The sequence below is a fragment of the Pseudophryne corroboree genome, chromosome 2, assembly GCF_028390025.1.
Source record: "Pseudophryne corroboree isolate aPseCor3 chromosome 2, aPseCor3.hap2, whole genome shotgun sequence".
NCBI classification, from domain to species: domain Eukaryota; kingdom Metazoa; phylum Chordata; class Amphibia; order Anura; family Myobatrachidae; genus Pseudophryne; species Pseudophryne corroboree.
The window spans coordinates 726,013,649-726,032,012 of NC_086445.1; the positions used below are offsets into that span (position 1 = coordinate 726,013,649).

Sequence of the window (18,364 nt, forward strand, 5' to 3'; positions counted from 1 at the left end):
GCTTCAAGGTCAGCCGGTATTGATCCAGTGGGATAAAACATCACGGCAGTCGCCCACGTAAATAGACAGGGCGGCACAAGAAGCAGGAGGGCAGTGGCAAAAACTGCAAGGACTTTTCGCTGGGCGGAAAATCATGTGATAGCACTGTCAGCAGTGTTTCATTCCGGGAATGGAAACTGGGAAGCAGACTTCCTCAGTAGGCACGACCTCCACCCGGCAGAGTGGGAACTTCATGGGGAAGTTTTCCACATGATTGTAAACCGTTGGGAATTACCAAAGGTGGACATGATGGCGTCCCGTCTGAACAAAAACGGGACAGGTATTGCGCCAGGTTAAGAGACCCTCAGGCAATAGCTGTGGACGTTCTGGTAACACCGTGGGTGTACCAGTCGGTGTATGTGTTCCATCCTCTGCTTTTCATACCTAAGGTACTGAGAATTATAAGACGTAGAGGAGTAAGAACTATACTCATGGCTCCGGATTGGCCAAGAAGGACTTGGTACCCGGAACTTCAAGAGATGCTCACAGAGGACTTATGGCCTCTGCCGCTAAGAAGGGACTTGTTTCAGCAAGTACCATGTCTGTTCCAAGACTTACCGCAGCTGCGTTTGACGGCATGGCGGTGGAACGCCGGATCCTAAGGGAAAAGGCATTAAGGAAGAGGTCATTCCTACCCTGGTCAAAGCCAGAAAGGAGGTGACCGCACAACATTATCACCACATGTGGCGAAAATATGTTGCGTGGTGGTGAGGCCAGGAAGGCCCCACGAAGAAATTTCAACTCGGTCGATTCCTGCATTTCCTGCAAACAGGAGTGTCTATGGGCCTCAAATTGGGGTCCATTAAGGTTCAAATTTCGGCCCTGTCGATTTTTCTTCCAGAAAGAATTGGCTTCAGTTCCTGAAGTCCAGAAGTTTGTCAAGGGAGTATTGCATATACAACCCCCTTTTGTGCCTCCAGTGGCACTGTGGGATCTCAACGTAGTTCTGGGATTCCTCAAAACACATTGGTTTAAAACCAGTCAAATCTGTGGATTTGAAGCATCTCACATGAAAAGTGAACATGCTCTTGGACCTGGCCTGGACCAGGCGAGTGTCAAATTGGTGGTTTTTTTCTCAAAAAAGCCCATATCTGTTTGTCCATTCGGACAGGGCAGAGCTGCGGACTCGTCCCCAGTTCTCTCCCTAAGGTGGTGTCAGTGTTTCACCTGAACCAGCTTATTGTGGTGTCTTGCGCCTACTAGGGACTTGGAGGACTCCAAGTTGCTAGATGTGGTCAGGGCCCTGAAAATATAGGTTCCAGGACGGCTGGAGTCAGGAAAACTGACTTGCTGTTATCCTGTATGCACCCAACAAACTGGGTGCTCTTGCTTCTAAGCAGACTTTTGCTAGTTGGATGTGTAATACAATTCAGCTTGCACATTCTGTGGCAGGCCTGCCACAGCCAAAATATGTAAATGCCCATTCCACAAGGAAGGTGGGCTCATCTTGGGCGGCTGCCCGAGGGGTCTCGGCTTTACAACTTTGCCGAGCGGCTATTTAGTCAGGGGCAAACACGTTTGTAAAATCCTACAAATTTGATACCCTGGCTAAGGAGGACCTGGAGTTCTCTCATTCGGTGCTGCAGAGTCATCCGCACTCTCCCGCCCGTTTGGGAGCTTTGGTATAATCCCCATGGTCCTTTCAGGAACCCCAGCATCCACTAGGACGATAGAGAAAATAAGAATTTACTTACCGATAATTCTATTTCTCGGAGTCCGTAGTGGATGCTGGGCGCCCATCCCAAGTGCGGATTATCTGCATTACTTGTACATAGTTACAAAAATCGGGTTATTATTTGTTGTGAGCCATCTTTTCAGAGGCTCCGCTGTTATCATACTGTTAACTGGGTTCAGATCACAGGTTGTACAGTGTGATTGGTGTGGCTGGTATGAGTCTTACCCGGGATTCATAAATCCTTCCTTATTGTGTACGCTCGTCCGGGCACAGTATCCTAACTGAGGCTTGGAGGAGGGTCATAGGGGGAGGAGCCAGTGCACACCACCTGATCCTAAAGCTTTACTTTTTGTGCCCTGTCTCCTGCGGAGCCGCTATCCCCCATGGTCCTTTCAGGAACCCCAGCATCCACTACGGACTCCGAGAAATAGAATTATCGGTAAGTAAATTCTTATTTTCTCTTGGCTACTTACAGTATATGGAAGCTCTTCTAAAACACAATATACGAACAATTCCTGAAAAATATAAGTGTCTTTTCTTTAACAAGAAGATCTTACAAATTTTGGGGCTCATTTACATTTGGATATAAGTAATTTTTATGACACGCCTCTCAGATGTAGCAGTACACATACGCGTTGATAGGTGTTACTTTCACAATCTCCCTGAAATGCTTTTTCAAAAGTAGGTAAGTATGGTGCCAAGGCCGTAGCTTTACCTAGCCTGCATGTAGAGGTTGCTGTGTCTTAGTATACAACTTTCACATTGCTACACTGAGCTGCACTTCTACACGGGTCCTTCCTGGGTGCGACCCGCTTGATACCCCTTTTAGACTGGCGGTGCCAACATGGCTGTCGATGGAAGTCACTGCGTCACGTGCGGAAGCAGCGATTGGAGAGCCGATGATCTCCAAGTGCCACCTGATCCTATAGTGTGAACAGGTAGTGGGTCGTATTGACCCAGATCGGACCCGTGTTTAAGCCTGCTTTGAACACGGGTTGAAATGCCGGGTTGCTTGACCCGGGATATTTCTCCTGGCCCCTTTCACACTGCACAAAAACTCGGGTTACTGTGCTTTCATGTGCAATAACCTGGGTTATTTTTGGCAGTGTGAAAGGGGTATTAGTCTCTGGCTACGTTTTTGCACTTCATCCACAGAGGAACATCTTTGTGAAATACTTTGACAAGCTCCAAGTATGTGTTTGAGAACTACATCTGAACTCCGAAATCCCCTTTAACCCTTCTGTGGACTAACTCAAAGCTCCCTGAGTTTATGAAAATAACTTTATAGGAATACATTTAAATATGCTCAGAGGCTGTCCCTATCGGCAACAGTTTTAGTTATTTTTTTTGTGTGTGCGTATATTTGAACTATTATTTTGCCATTGTTTTTGTATTTATATTTTGCTAGAACTTGATTATTTTTGAATATTCAGCCGTTGGATGAGGTTTTGGAGCAGGTGCCAAATACTGCTATATTCTGTGGAGATTGCTTAATGCACATGTGGAACACAAGCATTTCTTCCATGTGGTTTGGACTTATCTGCCTGGCTCTGTATGGAGGTACTGCATGCAGATTGCAGTCTTTGAGTTGCTTATCTTGCTTCACATATGGGAGCAATGTCCTTATACCACTGCTATTTAACATTCACCTACAGTAGTTGGAATCCAGTCCATGTTTGCTTTCTGTGGAAATGGTTGTTGATTGAGTGTGTAGGTAGTTGCGCAAATGTATTCCATTATTGATGCTGTAGATATTTTTACTTTTGTTAATGCAGGTTGTGTCTCCCATAAAATTTCGAAATTAAACATTTTTTGAGTGCAACTGAGATAGTGCAACCATTGCTTTATGATAGTTCAGTGTACTGTACACAAACTTTTTTTTAATGCACAGAATTATAACAAATGTTGTTTCATTCCTCCCAACCTTCTAGTTGCTCCTCCAGGAGGCATGGCATCGGCATAGGAGGGCCGTAGGCATAACAGGAGGCATGACATCGGCATAGGAGGGCCGTAGGGGGAGCATGGAGGCACGATCCGCATCATTACGGCCCTGCTATACATTGGCCAGATTACCGACATTGTAAAGCGGGATATGGGGCTATGATTATGCGATGCCTTTCCCTATTTTACTCCTTAAGCATGCAGATTTTGAGCTGTCTGGGCAGTTGCAAAAAGGTGCAGGCAGGTGGCGCTGATTCCATGAGACTTGCCCACTTTTCCGATTTACGGGAGCCTCCCAGCTGGTCCGGGAGAGTTAGCAAGTGTGTGATGTATAAAATTACCTTCAGGATATTATGTGTATGTGAAACATGAATGCATTATGTGTTTAGACTAGGGTCCCACTCGCTAGATATCTCATTAGGGTATGCAAATATTCCAAAATCTGTAAAAATCCGATATTCATACTTCTGGTACCAAGCATTTTGGATATAGGAGACTCAGCCTGTATATAGGATTCTGTTCATTCTATCTGATATTTTGGGTTCAGTATGAAATGCCGGCAGTATACTGACAGCGGGATCCCAGCCACCAGTATGCCGACAGCAGGGCAAGTGCAAGAAAGCCGCTTGCGTGCACACTACGCTTGCCACGCTGTTGGCACGGTGGCTCGATGCACTCACCACAGGTTATATTTTCCCTCAATGTGGACACCCATAGAGGGAGAAAAGCCTGTAATGCTGGTATTTCACCGTTAAGTCAGTATTCCGGCGTTGGCATTGTGACCCCCTGGATCCCGACTAGCGGTATTGTAACCGCTTCCCCATATTTTGCTTGTGCTTCCTCAAAACAGTTTTACCTATTTGTGAAAAGTTTTGCTACTTTAATTGTATATTTCAAGAGAATATTGATGTGTGATTCTCATTCCTTACTACTGCAAGCTGGACAATTAATATACCTTTATACACGCCATGTGAGCTAATTCAAAGAATTTCATTTCATCCAAAGTGATCTGCAATGAACATGTTTTCACATTGAAGATGGGAAAGCATTATAGCAATTCCTCTCATAGGATTCTAATTATCCATCACCAGCATTTACGAACAATCTGTATTTCAGTCTATGTCAATGATGCAGTCTGTAGTTGTTCTGGTATTTACCATACCAGTGCTCCTTGTGGAGCCCTGGCAAATCCCTGCTCCTCTGCATGTGTTTTCTCCTTGGTACAAGAAGCCTAATTCTGCAGAATAAAGGTCACAGTGGTTTGACCTAGAGCAGTGGTTCCCAAATTTTTTGAGTCACGGTGCCCTAGAGTATCAGAATATTTTTCACGGCACCCCTAGGCCAAAGATTTCATATTGACAAATTCAGAAAAAAATATAAAATTAAGTAAATTGTGTTAATATTTCATCCTTAAGTTCATTTATGTGGTGAGGGACAAAATACACTTATGTCTGTCCACATATTGTATGACTGAAAGCCACAAGCACCGGTTCTGTCTGTTACATTGACCGTAAATAATTTGAATTGGTCCTTGAACACCAACCCAGGGCACTCCTGAAAGTATCCCAAGGCACCAATGTTTGAGAACTACTGACCTAGAGGGAATCCATTGAAGCCTCTATGGCTTTATTGGTCCCCCATTGCCATGTATAGGTACAGTAACATCATCTCAAGATAATGCTGCCTAGTGCCTTTTCATTGCTTGATGAATTGCAAACTGTTATTTTCATAGAGATTTATGGAGATGATGGTAAGCAGTTCTAATTTGGTGAGCTCTGGAGAAATTGGATTTCTCTGGTGTCAAACTTTTGGCGAATTAAGGGAAGCTGAGAGAAACTCCGCCTTCAGTGACAATGACGGAGGAAGGATTTTTCATAATTAGACCACTAAATTTGTGATTTGATATCGTGGTTCTATGGAAATCTACTGAAACAGCCCACATAATATAGCTCAGATTCAACCCAAACTATTATAGTCAATGATTCTACACAATTTGTGATTTCCATGAATATAGTCCCTACATAATGACATTGTCCAGTTTCTAGTTTTAATCGTAACACACAAGCTGTAAAGAATGTGTTACTGGATACTTTCCATAAGTGCAGTTCCAAATTGACCATATTGTTGGCGGACTATTGTACAAACTTTCCCAGTCTTCTCAAGGTAATGTCATGCCAGCCTTTTGTATCGTCTAATCTCTGCATTACACTGTGATCTTTTTGTATAATCTGGGTTATTATCACATGAGGAAGTTGCAGATCTACTAAGACAATAACAGAGTAGGAGAGGCCAAAGTTTTGAAATGAGCAGCAAAATACTAGTGTACCCTTATGTGACTTTAAAAGAAATGTGTGTACAAGTGCGCTGTCAACAGCAGCTGCTAGAGGGAGGGGTGGTCTAAACACCGAATAGTGTTAGGATAAATAGAAAAAGAGGTATACCAGTGCTGGCTGCTTTAGTCAGTACAAGACTTGTGAGTTTAAAATATACACATTTAATATCACAATATAAATATATATTTAAAAAAGCAATAATATCACATGTAAATAGATGAATATCAATGTAAAGCAGCTACAATTCGCCCAATGATCCACTTATTCTGGCTAGGAATCTCCCTTGAAGTTAGTTGGAAAGTCACAATATTAAATGGCAGATAAATAATCCAGGTCAAGACCTTGGATGGATATTACCAGTAGTGTTCGTTGGAAAGAGTAGTCATCCCCTTACTAGTCAGCTGGGATGTCCTTTAAGTGCTGGTGGGGTATCCAGACTACTAAGTTAATGGTGACTGGTATAGGAGAAGGCAATCTCTTGGCTGGTCGGCTGGAAAGTCCTTTTAAATGCTGACTGTTGATGCTCCTCATGAAGCTGGATATACTACACACCAGTGAAACGCGATGAGCTTGATGCCACCTGCGCTCTAACAAGAGAACACTTCTTACTACTGGCATTTATTTGGAATCATCACCCCACTTGAAAATATGTCACAGGCATCACCAGCAGCAACAGTCAACATTTAAAAGGACTTTCCAGCTTACCAGCCAGGAGATTGTCTTCTCCTATACCAGTCACCATTACCTTAATAGTCTGGATACCCCACCAGAACCTAAAGGACATCCCAGCTGACCAGTAAGGGGACGACTACTCTTTCCAACGAACACTACTGGTAATATACATTCAAGGTCTTGACCTGGATTTTTTATCTGCCATTTAATATTGTGACTGTCCAACTAACTTCAAGGGAGATTCCTAGCCAGAATAAGTGGATCATTGATCGAATTGTGGCTGCTTTACATTGATATTCATCTATTTACATGTGATATTATTGTTCTTTAATACACTGCTCAAAAAAATAAAGGGAACACTTAAACAACACAATGTAACTCCAAGTCAATCACACTTCTGTGAAATCAAACTGTCCACTAAGGAAGCAACACTGATTGACAATCAATTTCACATGCTGTTGTGCAAATGGGATAGACAACAGGTGGTAATTATAGGCAATTAGCAAGACACCCCCAATAAAGGAGTTGTTCTGCAGGTGGTGACCACAGACCACTTCTCAGCTCCTATGCTTTCTGGCTGATGTTTTGGTCACTTTTGAAAGCTGGCGGTGTTTTCACTCTAGTGGTAGCATGAGACGGTGTCTACAACCCACACAAGTGGCTCAGGTAGTGCAGCTCATCCAGGATGGCACATCAATGCGAGCTGTGGCAAGAAGGTTTGCTGTGTCTGTCAGCGTAGTGTCCAGAGCATGACGACGCTACCAGGAGACAGGCCAGTACATCAGGAGACGTGGAGGAGGCCGTAGGAGGACAACAACCCAGCAGCAGGACCGCTACCTCCGCCTTTGTGCAAGGAGGAACAGGAGAAGCACTGCCAGAGCCCTGCAAAATGACCTCCAGCAAGCCACAAATGTGCATGTGTCTACTCAAATGATCAGAAACAGACTCCATGAGGGTGGTATGAGGGCCCGACGTCCACAGGTGGGGGTTGTGCTTGCAGCCCAACACCATGCAGGACGTTTGGCATTTGCCAGAGAACACCAAGATTGGCAAATTCGCCACTGGCGCCCTGTGCTCTTCACAGATGAAAGCAGGTTCTCACTGAGCACATGTGACAGACGTGACAGAGTCTGGAGATGCCAAGGAGAACGTTCTGCTGCCTGCAACATCCTCCAGCATGACCGGTTTGGCAGTGGGTCAGTAATGGTGGGGGGTGGCATTTCTTTGGGGAGCCGCACAGCCCTTCATGTAGGTAGCCAGAGGTAGCCTGACTGCCATTAGGTACCGAGATGAGATCCTCAGACCCCTTGTGAGACCATGTGCTGGTGCGGTTGGCCCTGGGTTCCTACTAATGCAAGACAATGCTAAGCCTCATGTGGCTGGAGTGTGTCAGCAGTTCCTGCAAGACAAAGGTATTGATGCTATGGACTGGCCCGCCCGTTCCCCAGACCTTAATCCAATTGAGCACATCTGGGACATCATGTCTCGCTCCATCCACCAACGCCACATTGCACCACAGACTGTCCAGGAGTTGGCGGATGCTTTAGTCCAAGTCTGGGAGGAGATCCCTCAGGAGACCATCCACCACCTCATCAGGAGCATGCCCAGGCGTTGTAGGGAGGTCATACAGGCACGTGGAGGCCACACACACTACTGAGCCTCATTTTGACTTGTTTTAAGGACATTACATCAAAGTTGGATCAGCCTGTAGTGTGTTTTTCCACTTTCATTTTGAGTGTGACTCCAAATCCAGACCTCCATAGGTTAATAAATTTGATTTCCATTGATAATTTTTTGTGTGATTTTGTTGTCCGCACATTCAACTATGTAAAGAACAAAGTATTTAATAAGAATATTTCATTCATTCAGATCTAGGATGTGTTATTTTAGTGTTCCCTTTATTTTTTTGAGCAGTGTATATATTTATATTGTGATATTAAATGTGTATATTTTAAACTCACAAGTCTTGTATTGACTAAAGCAGCCAGCGTTGGTATACCTCTTTTTCTACGTATGTGACATTAGTCTGACATGTGCAGAAATATGGGTGCGATTAGGAAGAGAGAAAAGACCTCCCTACCTACCAGGGGCTGACACCTTGCTATTTACCAGCTTTCTCAGGTGATGGGCTTTCTAATGCTATGAAAAAGAAAGCTATTAAACAAGGATAGCAGCAGTATATATATATATGAAAGTAACATGATACTCATGGAAAAAATGCTTTATTTAAATAAAGCACTAGTTTTTTTTCTCTCTCCAATTTGATTACCCGTACTAATCATATGCGCATAGAATCGGCAGGCCTCCAACCTCTTATCGCTGTCAGCAAATATCATTGAACTAATGTAGCAATATGTTCTTGCAGGGGTAACAGTACGCTAAGCAGTGATAGAAAATCATTGTTACCGCTGCATATTGTTACATGGGGTCATACAGTGATGATGCAGTATAATATACAGTAGCTAACGTAATAATCTAATGTGGTACCCATAAAATGAACACTGCTATTAAAACATTTACTCCTTAAATATAAAGGTTATTTTACACTGACTGCTATGGCTTTTACAGTTTCAGCTTGTGCCGATTTGCTGTCATTATGTCTGTCAATGTGAATTATACTCTGCCGTATTTACAGCAAGCAAAGGACATCCAGTGATAACAGATATGCTTTGTGCTTGTTGTCTGTATTATTAAATGCGTTCGATAATATCACCCAGGGCTACAAAATATCAGCACTTTGCAGCTAAGGTAAATGAGCCTGTATTGTCTGTGTTTGCTACCCATTGTACTCTGTAGATTTTGGGCACCTCTCACCTAAGCATTTTCCAGTTCTACATAGATAAGTTAGGGATAATTCTGAGTCAGAAAGATCTTTTCATGGACTCAAATAGCGAGTCTTAGCATAGAGTTCATGTACAGAAGTGAATTTGCGCATTTTTGTAATCTCCATTATATATTGAGCCAGACCTGGCTTTTCATGAAATGGTCTTTCGGGACGGGATCTGGGTGATGATCATGCTGTCGCACATCTCTGTTCTAGCTTGTGGGAGTGTCACAGGATTGCTCGTAAGCATAGACCATACTTTTGTGTTCTTCTGCTTCCATACAGTGAATGGTTGCCAGGTAGGGATGACTATTGAAATCATTGATGGTCTCCACCCAAAATTCAATAGTTATACCATCGATGGCAGGGAATAGCATGGTTTCTTGCTATCAATGGTTGCTGTTGACCCGATAGTTCTCTCCACCCACCCCCCCTCCCCCTTTTCTTACACAGTACATCACGGTTTGTAATAACAGGAGTCAGTGCAGAGTGTATGAGTGACACACATACGGTGTGCTGGGATGCCGATATCCCGCCTCGGTGTAGAGCTGACTTGACAGGATCAGCTGTCAATCAGCATTCCTGCACTGCTTCCTGTTATTACAACGCTAGACCCCCCCCTGTGGGCCCCACCCCCAAAGCAGAATGAGCCTCAGACTGTAGAAGGCCAGGTGTATAAACCACTGATGATGAAAGCCATCAATGGTACAAGATAACATAGTTTGTTACCATCGATGGGTCATGGCACCATCACCATCGATGGAAGGCACTCCGATGGTCATCCCTACTGTCAGCACTGAAATTGGTTGATAGCTTCAGCCATCCACCAATCAGCATGATGACAGCCATTCACTGTCTGGCTGCAGGCTGGAAGGCCGGTAGAGAATGCTGCCCCGCCGCTCTGGCTTGGATGCCCCTAGAATTATGGGGCTCTGGGCAGCTGCCCAGTGTGCTTGTAATATAAAGATGGCCCTGGCTGCAAGTGCCAGTACTAATCATTACTATTTTGACTATAGACCGAAAAATAGTGGGTGGAAGAGCTTCCCGTTTGCAGCCGCACAGATCCTCGCGTTAGTCGTACAGAAACTGCATTAGCATAAGGTGGGAAATCCAACTTCTGTCACATAAAATCAGCCATTTTGCATCAGACTCAGAATCAGCCCCTGAGTGTTTTCTAGTCCTCTGTGACAGAAGCCTTCTATTTAAACAGGTTAATGAGGTAAAGTATGGCACCCAGGAAGTGAGGTAGCCTAGTATTTCCATTATGGATGCATTACAAATATTTAATATATTTATTAGTTGGCTTGTTCATTGACACCCAGTAACCGCACCCAGATGTATTATATGGAATGAAGTTGTAGAGACAGACCAGAGTCCTTGTACATGCTGACTGAAAGTTTATTCACAGGATTATGTTGTATTAATAGTGGGGGGGGGGGGGGGGACACGACAATAGGCTGCTCCAATTATAGCAAAAATTGCAAAACACCTGTATTGTTATAATATACTAATAGTTTACCACATTCCAAAATTTGTTATGGGAATCACATTATTGGGAATCATTTACATCATCTTCACTTTGTTTCACGCTCTCATCTGCATTTGAATCTGACTGATGAGAATTGATGCATCCCTTGCTTCAGAAATTTTGCATGGTCTTTTTTACTAGATTGGAAGCATTTATTTAATCACTAGTTACCAGCCCGTCAGAATGACGGAACAACATAACAGTAATGTCAATGCCAAACTTGAATTCCTCCAACGGGCCCCAAAACACTTGAATCTTCCCCCCCCCCCCATTGAGGTGAGGAGCAGCGTTGGCCTTTTATTATATAGGATTATGTCATGTAGTTCTTTTTAAAAAAAGTTAGCCATTTGGGGTTCATTCAAGTTCAAAGTTTATTGTCATCAGCCAACACAGTGACAGACAAAATTTGTACATAAGCAGCCATGGTTTAGGGACAACATGTCATACATTCAAATAAAAATACATTAACATATTTAACATGCACACCGCAGATGGTAAAAAGCTATTTCTCAAACGCCCTGTGCATGTTAGCAGTGTTCTAAACCTCTTTTGGGATAGAAGTTTAACAAACTACTCATTGAAAGGATGACTCTGATCTAGTATGGGTGAGGAGCAACACAAGTGCTTTGTGCCCTGGGGTTGCTAGATAGTGCCTGACAGAGCAATTCAAGTGTTGCTCTTTTTGGGAACGAACAGCTGTTGGCGCAGATATTACTGGTATGTTGTTCCGTCATTTTGAAGGGCTGGTAACTAGTAAGAGTCAGATTTTGAAAGCAGCAGAGTCCTCATTAACAGAACAGAGTACTGTGGTGTGGTTCCTACAAACCTGTACAAGACAATGGGTGTGAAATGCACATCTAGGTGATGTGAACTTCATAAATCTAATTTGTTCCTGCAGTGGAAGGTGAGCTCATTCATTTTATGTGCTAAGTAATGAATTTCTGATTTCTTTATTTTAGGGGAACACAATGAATCTTGAAAAACTCAGCAAACCTGAATTGCTGACACTATTGAGCATCCTAGAAGGAGAACTAGAAGCCAGAGATCTTGTTATCGAGGCAATAAAGGTATGTTCTGTATCACTGGTGACGAGCAATGTTTGTTGTTCTTGTGTCATTTTTTTACCGGATTACTTAAAATCTGCTACAGAATGCGGTGATTATACTTCCTCTCATCCCAGTCATTTCCAGAATGATGATACAGGTTGAGTATCCCTTATCCAAAATGCTTGGGACCAGAGGTATTTTGGATATGGGATTTTTCCGTATTTTGGAATAATTGCATACCATAATGAGATATCATGGTGATGGGACCCAAGTCTAAGCACAGAACGCATTTATGTTTCATATACACCTTATACACACAGCCTGAAGGTAATTTTAGCCAATATTTTTAATAACTTTGTGCATTAAACAAAGTGTGTGTACATTCACACAAATTCATTTATGTTTCATATACACCTTATACACACAGCCTGAAGTACATTTAATACAGTATTATTAATAACTTTGTGTATTAAACAAAGTTTGAGTACATTGAGCCACAGAAAACAAAGATTTCACTATTTCAGTCTCACTCAAAAAAGTCCGTATTTCGGAATATTCCGTATTTTGGAATATTTGGATATGGGATACTCAACCTGTAATGTTATTTCACTATTATTGGCCATAATAGTGAAACAACACTATTGCCCATCTTGGGAAAATCTCTTTATTGAGTGGTAACCCTACATAGCAGTATATTTCTGCAAGTTTCTCTTAGATCCTCACTGTTACCTTTGGCAGCCCAGTGCATAGTATTAGGAGCGGCTGGAGGCAGGTGGGAGATTCTAACATCATAGGTTCAGATGTGCACTATGAACGAGATACTAAACTGACCATCCAGCCAGATGCCATATCAAGTGCACACTTCCCATCCCAAAGAAAGTTCTCTAGTACTCATTGGGTCTAACTGGCACCTGGTATAAACTGTCATTCATATGTGAATCCTCACAAAGTACTACTATACTTAATTTTTTTTAGTGTTTTTTCCAAAGGTGGTGTGCCCTATAGCTTTAACAGAACGTTGCGCTCCTATTTACGTCAAACAGACGGGAGTGGGAGGATTATACATTCCTTTACTCAATTTGTTCTTTATTATTGCTCTTCCTGATTTGTGCCACAAGACTGAGCTGGCCTTGATCTGTCATTTCGCTTACTTTGAAATCCATTTACTCACTGTATCAGGACATTAGTTTTCTATTCTTTGTGACCTCTCTTGCAGGGAGATATTCTGTCACGTTGCTAGCAGTTTCATTGCATTTCCTCTTGTGATTACCAGATTTCCTCTAGTCATTTCATGCTTTTAAACAGTTTCCACCAGAATTATATCTGTTGCTGGAGTGATTTGTATGAAAATTGCCTAAACAATTCCTGTATGAAATATAAAATAAAATAAATATCTTATCTGGAATAAATGCGCCTGCTGCTTTAATATGTACTGGTATTGTTGCTTTATTTTTTATTAGTTTACATCCCACCGAGACGGACCTATCCACATGTTATCTGCACGCTATTCACGGATTTGACTTCCCAATATGGCGATTTGTAGAATTGCAGCCAAGCTTTGAGCTCTTCAGCAGGACGGAGAAAAGCTTGTGTGCCAAGATTAAACCTCTGAGCTGATTTAAATGCCTTAATAAGGGCTCAGAGCAGTAAATATTTAAATCCATTTGTTAGAAACAGAGTTTGTTTTCGTCTTGTGTTGTGATCGACCACAGTGGCCCATAAGTTAGCACTGCCTGAGCCATTTCTGCAGCAGCTGCTGTTAGTTGAGTACGCAACATTTGTATCCCTTGGGCTCTAAAGATTGGTTTGAAATTTGGCTCATGCAAATCCTTTAGATCTCTATAGGCTACCACTGCCTGATTATATTCAACTAAATTAAATTACACAAGTATCTACTTATATTCCACTTCTATGGAATGATACCAGTGGTGTAATGATTCAGGAATAATTACTGCTGCTGTTAATTATTTTTTCGCTGTTTCTGTTCAATTGCTGATTGAACAATGTCCCCTGTGGTCCAAATGCTAATGTTCTACTTAATATTTTGGCACTGAATTTAAGAAAAATGTTGTATATTAAAGGGGATTTCAATCTAATTGTTATAGTTACTGCTACTTAGCTGATTTTTGGGTACATATCCTAGTTAATGCTGCCCATTCCAATCGTTTCTGGAATCTGAAGAAGTCCATAACCACCCCCTGACGGTTGTATCTGACCAATCGGACTTGAAGCTCCAGCACAGGTATTGCTGGGTAATGATCAGTTATTCATCATGTGTCATGGTTAGTTAGTGTGAACATAGGGGGTCATTCCGACCTGATCGCACGCTAGGTTTTTTCACTGCGCTGCGATCATCTCACGACTACGCATGCGTATGCACACTGACAGGAAGAAGGCGTTTATGGGTGTCAACTGACCATTTTCTGGGAGTGTTTGGAAAAACGCAGGCGTGTCCAAGCGTTTGCAGGGCGGGTGTCTGACGTCAATTCCGACCCCGGACAGGCTGAAGTAATCGCAAGGGCTGAGTAAGTTCAGAGCTACTCAGAAACTGCACAAAATGTTTTTGCACAACTCGGCTGCACATGCGATCGCACACTTGCAAGGCTAAAATAGACTCCCCTGTGGGTGGTGACTATGTGTTCGCACGGCCGCAAAAAACAGCTAGCGACCGATCAACTCGGAATGACTCCCCCCCCCCCCCCCCCCCAGTACATTGGTTTTGTTGCCATAATGCAGGGAGGGTGCATACAGAGGGACCTTTAGAATGACATTAATTTGCAGATGTACAGACCTCATGCTATAATTAGATTTGAATCACAGTTGTGCTACACAGACAGCACTGATTGAGTAAGAACATTACAGACAGCATTGTCAGTGTTAGTCAGTATTTCCTTCTCCTTCTCCTTGCTCCCCTGGTATTCAACCTTTCCTTCTCATTTAACCTCTTACGCCATAGGTTTTTATTTTATTATACTTCTCTTTACATTAAGTTTTTTGTCTCTCTACCATTGATATGTATTCATATAGTATAGTAGACATTTGTAGCCTGGGTAATTATTTCCTTTGAATACTATTGTTTCTCTGACATCCTAGTGGATGCTGGGTACTCCGTAAGGACCATGGGGTATAGACGGGCTCCGCAGGAGACTGGGCACTCTTAAAAGAAAGATTAGGTACTATATCTGGTGTGCACTGGCTCCTCCCTCTATGCCCCTCCTCCAGACCTCAGTTAGTATCTGTGCCCGGCCAGAGCTGGATGCACCCTAGAGGCTCTCCTGAGCTTCCTAGAAAAGAAAGTATTTGTTAGGTTTTTTATTTTCAGTGAGATCTGCTGGCAACAGACTCACTGCTACGTGGGACTGAGGGGAGAGAAGCGAACCTACCTGCTTGCAGCTAGCTTGGGCTTCTAAGGCTACTGGACACCATTAGCTCCATAGGGATCGAACACAGGCCCAGTCCTCGGTCGTCCGGTCCCGGAGCCGCGCCGCCGTCACCCTTGCAGAGCCAGAAGAACAAAGAGAAGTTGAAAATCGGCGGCTGAAGACTCCGGTCTTCATTAAGGTAGCGCACAGCACTGCAGCTGTGCGCCATTGCTCCCTTAGCACACCACACACTCTGGTCACTGATGGGTGCAGGGCGCTGGGGGAGGGGGCGCCCTGGGCAGCAATTAGATTACCTTACTTGGTGAAAAGCACATAATACAGTCTGATAAACTGTATATGTGCATTAACCCCCGCCATTAAAGTACATAAAAGGACAGAAGCCCGCCGCTGAGGGGGTCGGGCCTTCTTCCTCAGCACACCGGCGCCATTTTCTCTTCACAGCTCAGCTGGAAGGAAGCTCCCCAGGCTCTCCCCTGCAGTATCCTGGTACACAAAGGGTAAAAAAGAGAGGGGGGTGCACATAAATTTAGGCGCAAAACTGTGTATATAAGCTGCTATAGGGGAAAAATCACTCAGTATAGTGTACATCCCTGTATTATATAGCGCTGTGGTGTGTGCTGGCATACTCTCTCTCTGTCTCTCCAGAGGGCCTGGTGGGGGAACTGTCTTCAAATAGAGCATCCCCTGTGTGTGTGGTGTGTCGGTACGCGTGTGTCGACATGTCTGAGGTAAAAGGCTCCTCTAAGGAGGTGATAGAGCGGATAAGTGTGTGGGAGGGTGTCTCCGTCAACAACGCCGACACCTGTTTGGATATGTGTAAGTGCTGAGGTAAAATTATTGCACAAAAGGTTAGGGAACAGAAAGGAAATCTACTCTGGTCTGTCCCTATGTCACAGAGTCCTTCAGAGTCTCTCTATGCTCACTATCCAAAATAACAAAGTATCGACACGGAGTTTAACTCTACTGTCGACTATGATAATGCAAAGTTACAGCCAAGAGGGCTAAAAGATATACAATATATGATTATTGGAATAAAAGATGATTTGCATATCACTGATGACTCATCTGTCCCTGACACGAGAGTACACATGTTAAGGGGAAGAATGCTGAGGTAAATTTCCCTCCTCTCATGAGGAAAAAGAGCGGGAATCTCCAGACAAGAGACGGCAGCTTCCCACAAGAGAATTCTCAGGCTGTATCCTTTCCCCACTAGGGCCAGGATGTGTTGAGAATCTTCCCCTTGGGTGTCCTGTTTGCACTAGCTATTCTCAGGGATCCTGCAGATAGTGTGCACATTCTAGTATACTACCCAGACCGGCGATTGTGTCGGCATGGGTTTATAGCGCTGTGGCAGCGTGGACAGGTACCTTATCAGCAGAGATTGAGACCCTAGTATGCATATAAATATTTTAAGATGCTGTCTTAAGTGATAGATATATAATTATAAAGCATGCCCAAAGGGACATGAGTATACTGGGTCCTAGAGACAAAAGCTATGTCGATTTCTGCTTGACGTGTCCTGTAGAATATACATTGGACAGATGATGCCGACTTAAGAGGCATATGGAAGGCTGAGGATTGTGTGGAGAAAGGTTCTCGGGCCTGGTCTCCACAGCTATAGCTGGTAATTCTGATTTTTTGCCTTATATTCCTGCACAGCCTAGGAAAGCACGACATTATTAAATGCAGCTTTTCGAATAAAGAAACAAGAAAGTCTGAGGTCCGTCCTTTCTTGTCAGAGCCGGGGGCAGAGGAAAGAAGCTGTACAACACAGCTAGTCCCCAGGAACAGAAGTCCTCCCCGGCCTCTACAAAAATCCACCGCATGTCGCTGGGGCTCCACAGGCGGAGCTAGGCCCGGGGGGGACACGCCTTCGTAAGTTCAGCCACAAGTGGGTTCACTCCCTGTTAGATCCCTGGGCAATAGAAATTGTATCGCAGGGATACAGGCTGGACTGTGAGAAGATGCCCCCTCACCGAGGACCCGGCGGGCTTCCCCCCAAGAGAGGGAGCCAGTGTTAACTGCAATTCGTAAATTGTATCTTCAACAGGTGGTGGTCAAGGGTCCCCTCCTTCAACAAGAGGGTGTTATTATTCGACCATGTTATAATCCCGAAACCAGACGGTTCGGTTAGACCCATATTGAATTAAAATCCCTGAACATATACCTGAAAAGGTTCAGGTTCAAGATGGAATCGCTAAGAGCGGTCATTGCAAGCCTGAAATTAATCGGGACATAAGGGATGCATACCTTCGTGTCCCCATTTATCCACCTCATCAGGCGTACCTCAGAATTGCGGTACGGGATTGTCATTACCAATTTCACCAAGGTAATGGCGGATATGATGGTGCTCCTGCGGAAGCAAGGTGTCACTATTATCACATACTTGGATGATCTCCTCATAAAAGCGAGATCAAGAGAGCAGTTGCTGGACAGCGTATCACCTTCTCTGGAAGTGAAACGGCAACACGACTGGATTCTATATATTCCGAAGTCGCAGTTGGTTCCTACAGCTCATCTGCCTCGCCTAGGCATGATCCTAGACACAGACCAGAAGAGGGTCTATCTCCCGATAGAGAGAGCTCAGGAGCTCATGACACTGGTCAGGAATCTATTGAAAACCAAAACAGGTGTGAGTGCATCACTGCACTTGAGTCCTGGGAAGGATGATGGCATCATACGAGGCCATCCGCTTCGGCTGGTTCCATGCAGGGTCAATGGAACTTACTGGACAAGTGGTCCGGATCACATCTTCAGATGCATCGGTTAATCACCCTATCCCCCAGGGCCAGGGTGTCTCTCCTGTGGTGGCTGCGGAGTGCTCACCTTCTCGAGGGCCGCAGATTCGGCATTCAGGACTGGGTCCTGGTGACCACGGATGCAAGCCTCCGAGGGTGGGGGGCAGTTACACAGGGAAGAAAAT

General features: G+C 43.9%; 1 protein-coding gene across 3 annotated transcripts in view; it reads left to right on the plus strand.

Annotated features, from left to right (window-relative positions):
* Positions 1–18,364, plus strand: part of CTTNBP2NL (CTTNBP2 N-terminal like) — a 200,278-nt gene that overhangs the window by 97,080 nt on the left and 84,834 nt on the right. For all 3 annotated transcript variants that reach the window (XM_063955377.1, XM_063955379.1, XM_063955378.1), the window contains one exon: positions 11,972–12,079. In XM_063955377.1, the coding sequence (XP_063811447.1) occupies positions 11,972–12,079 (108 nt within the window). The remainder of the gene's footprint in view (positions 1–11,971; positions 12,080–18,364) is intronic.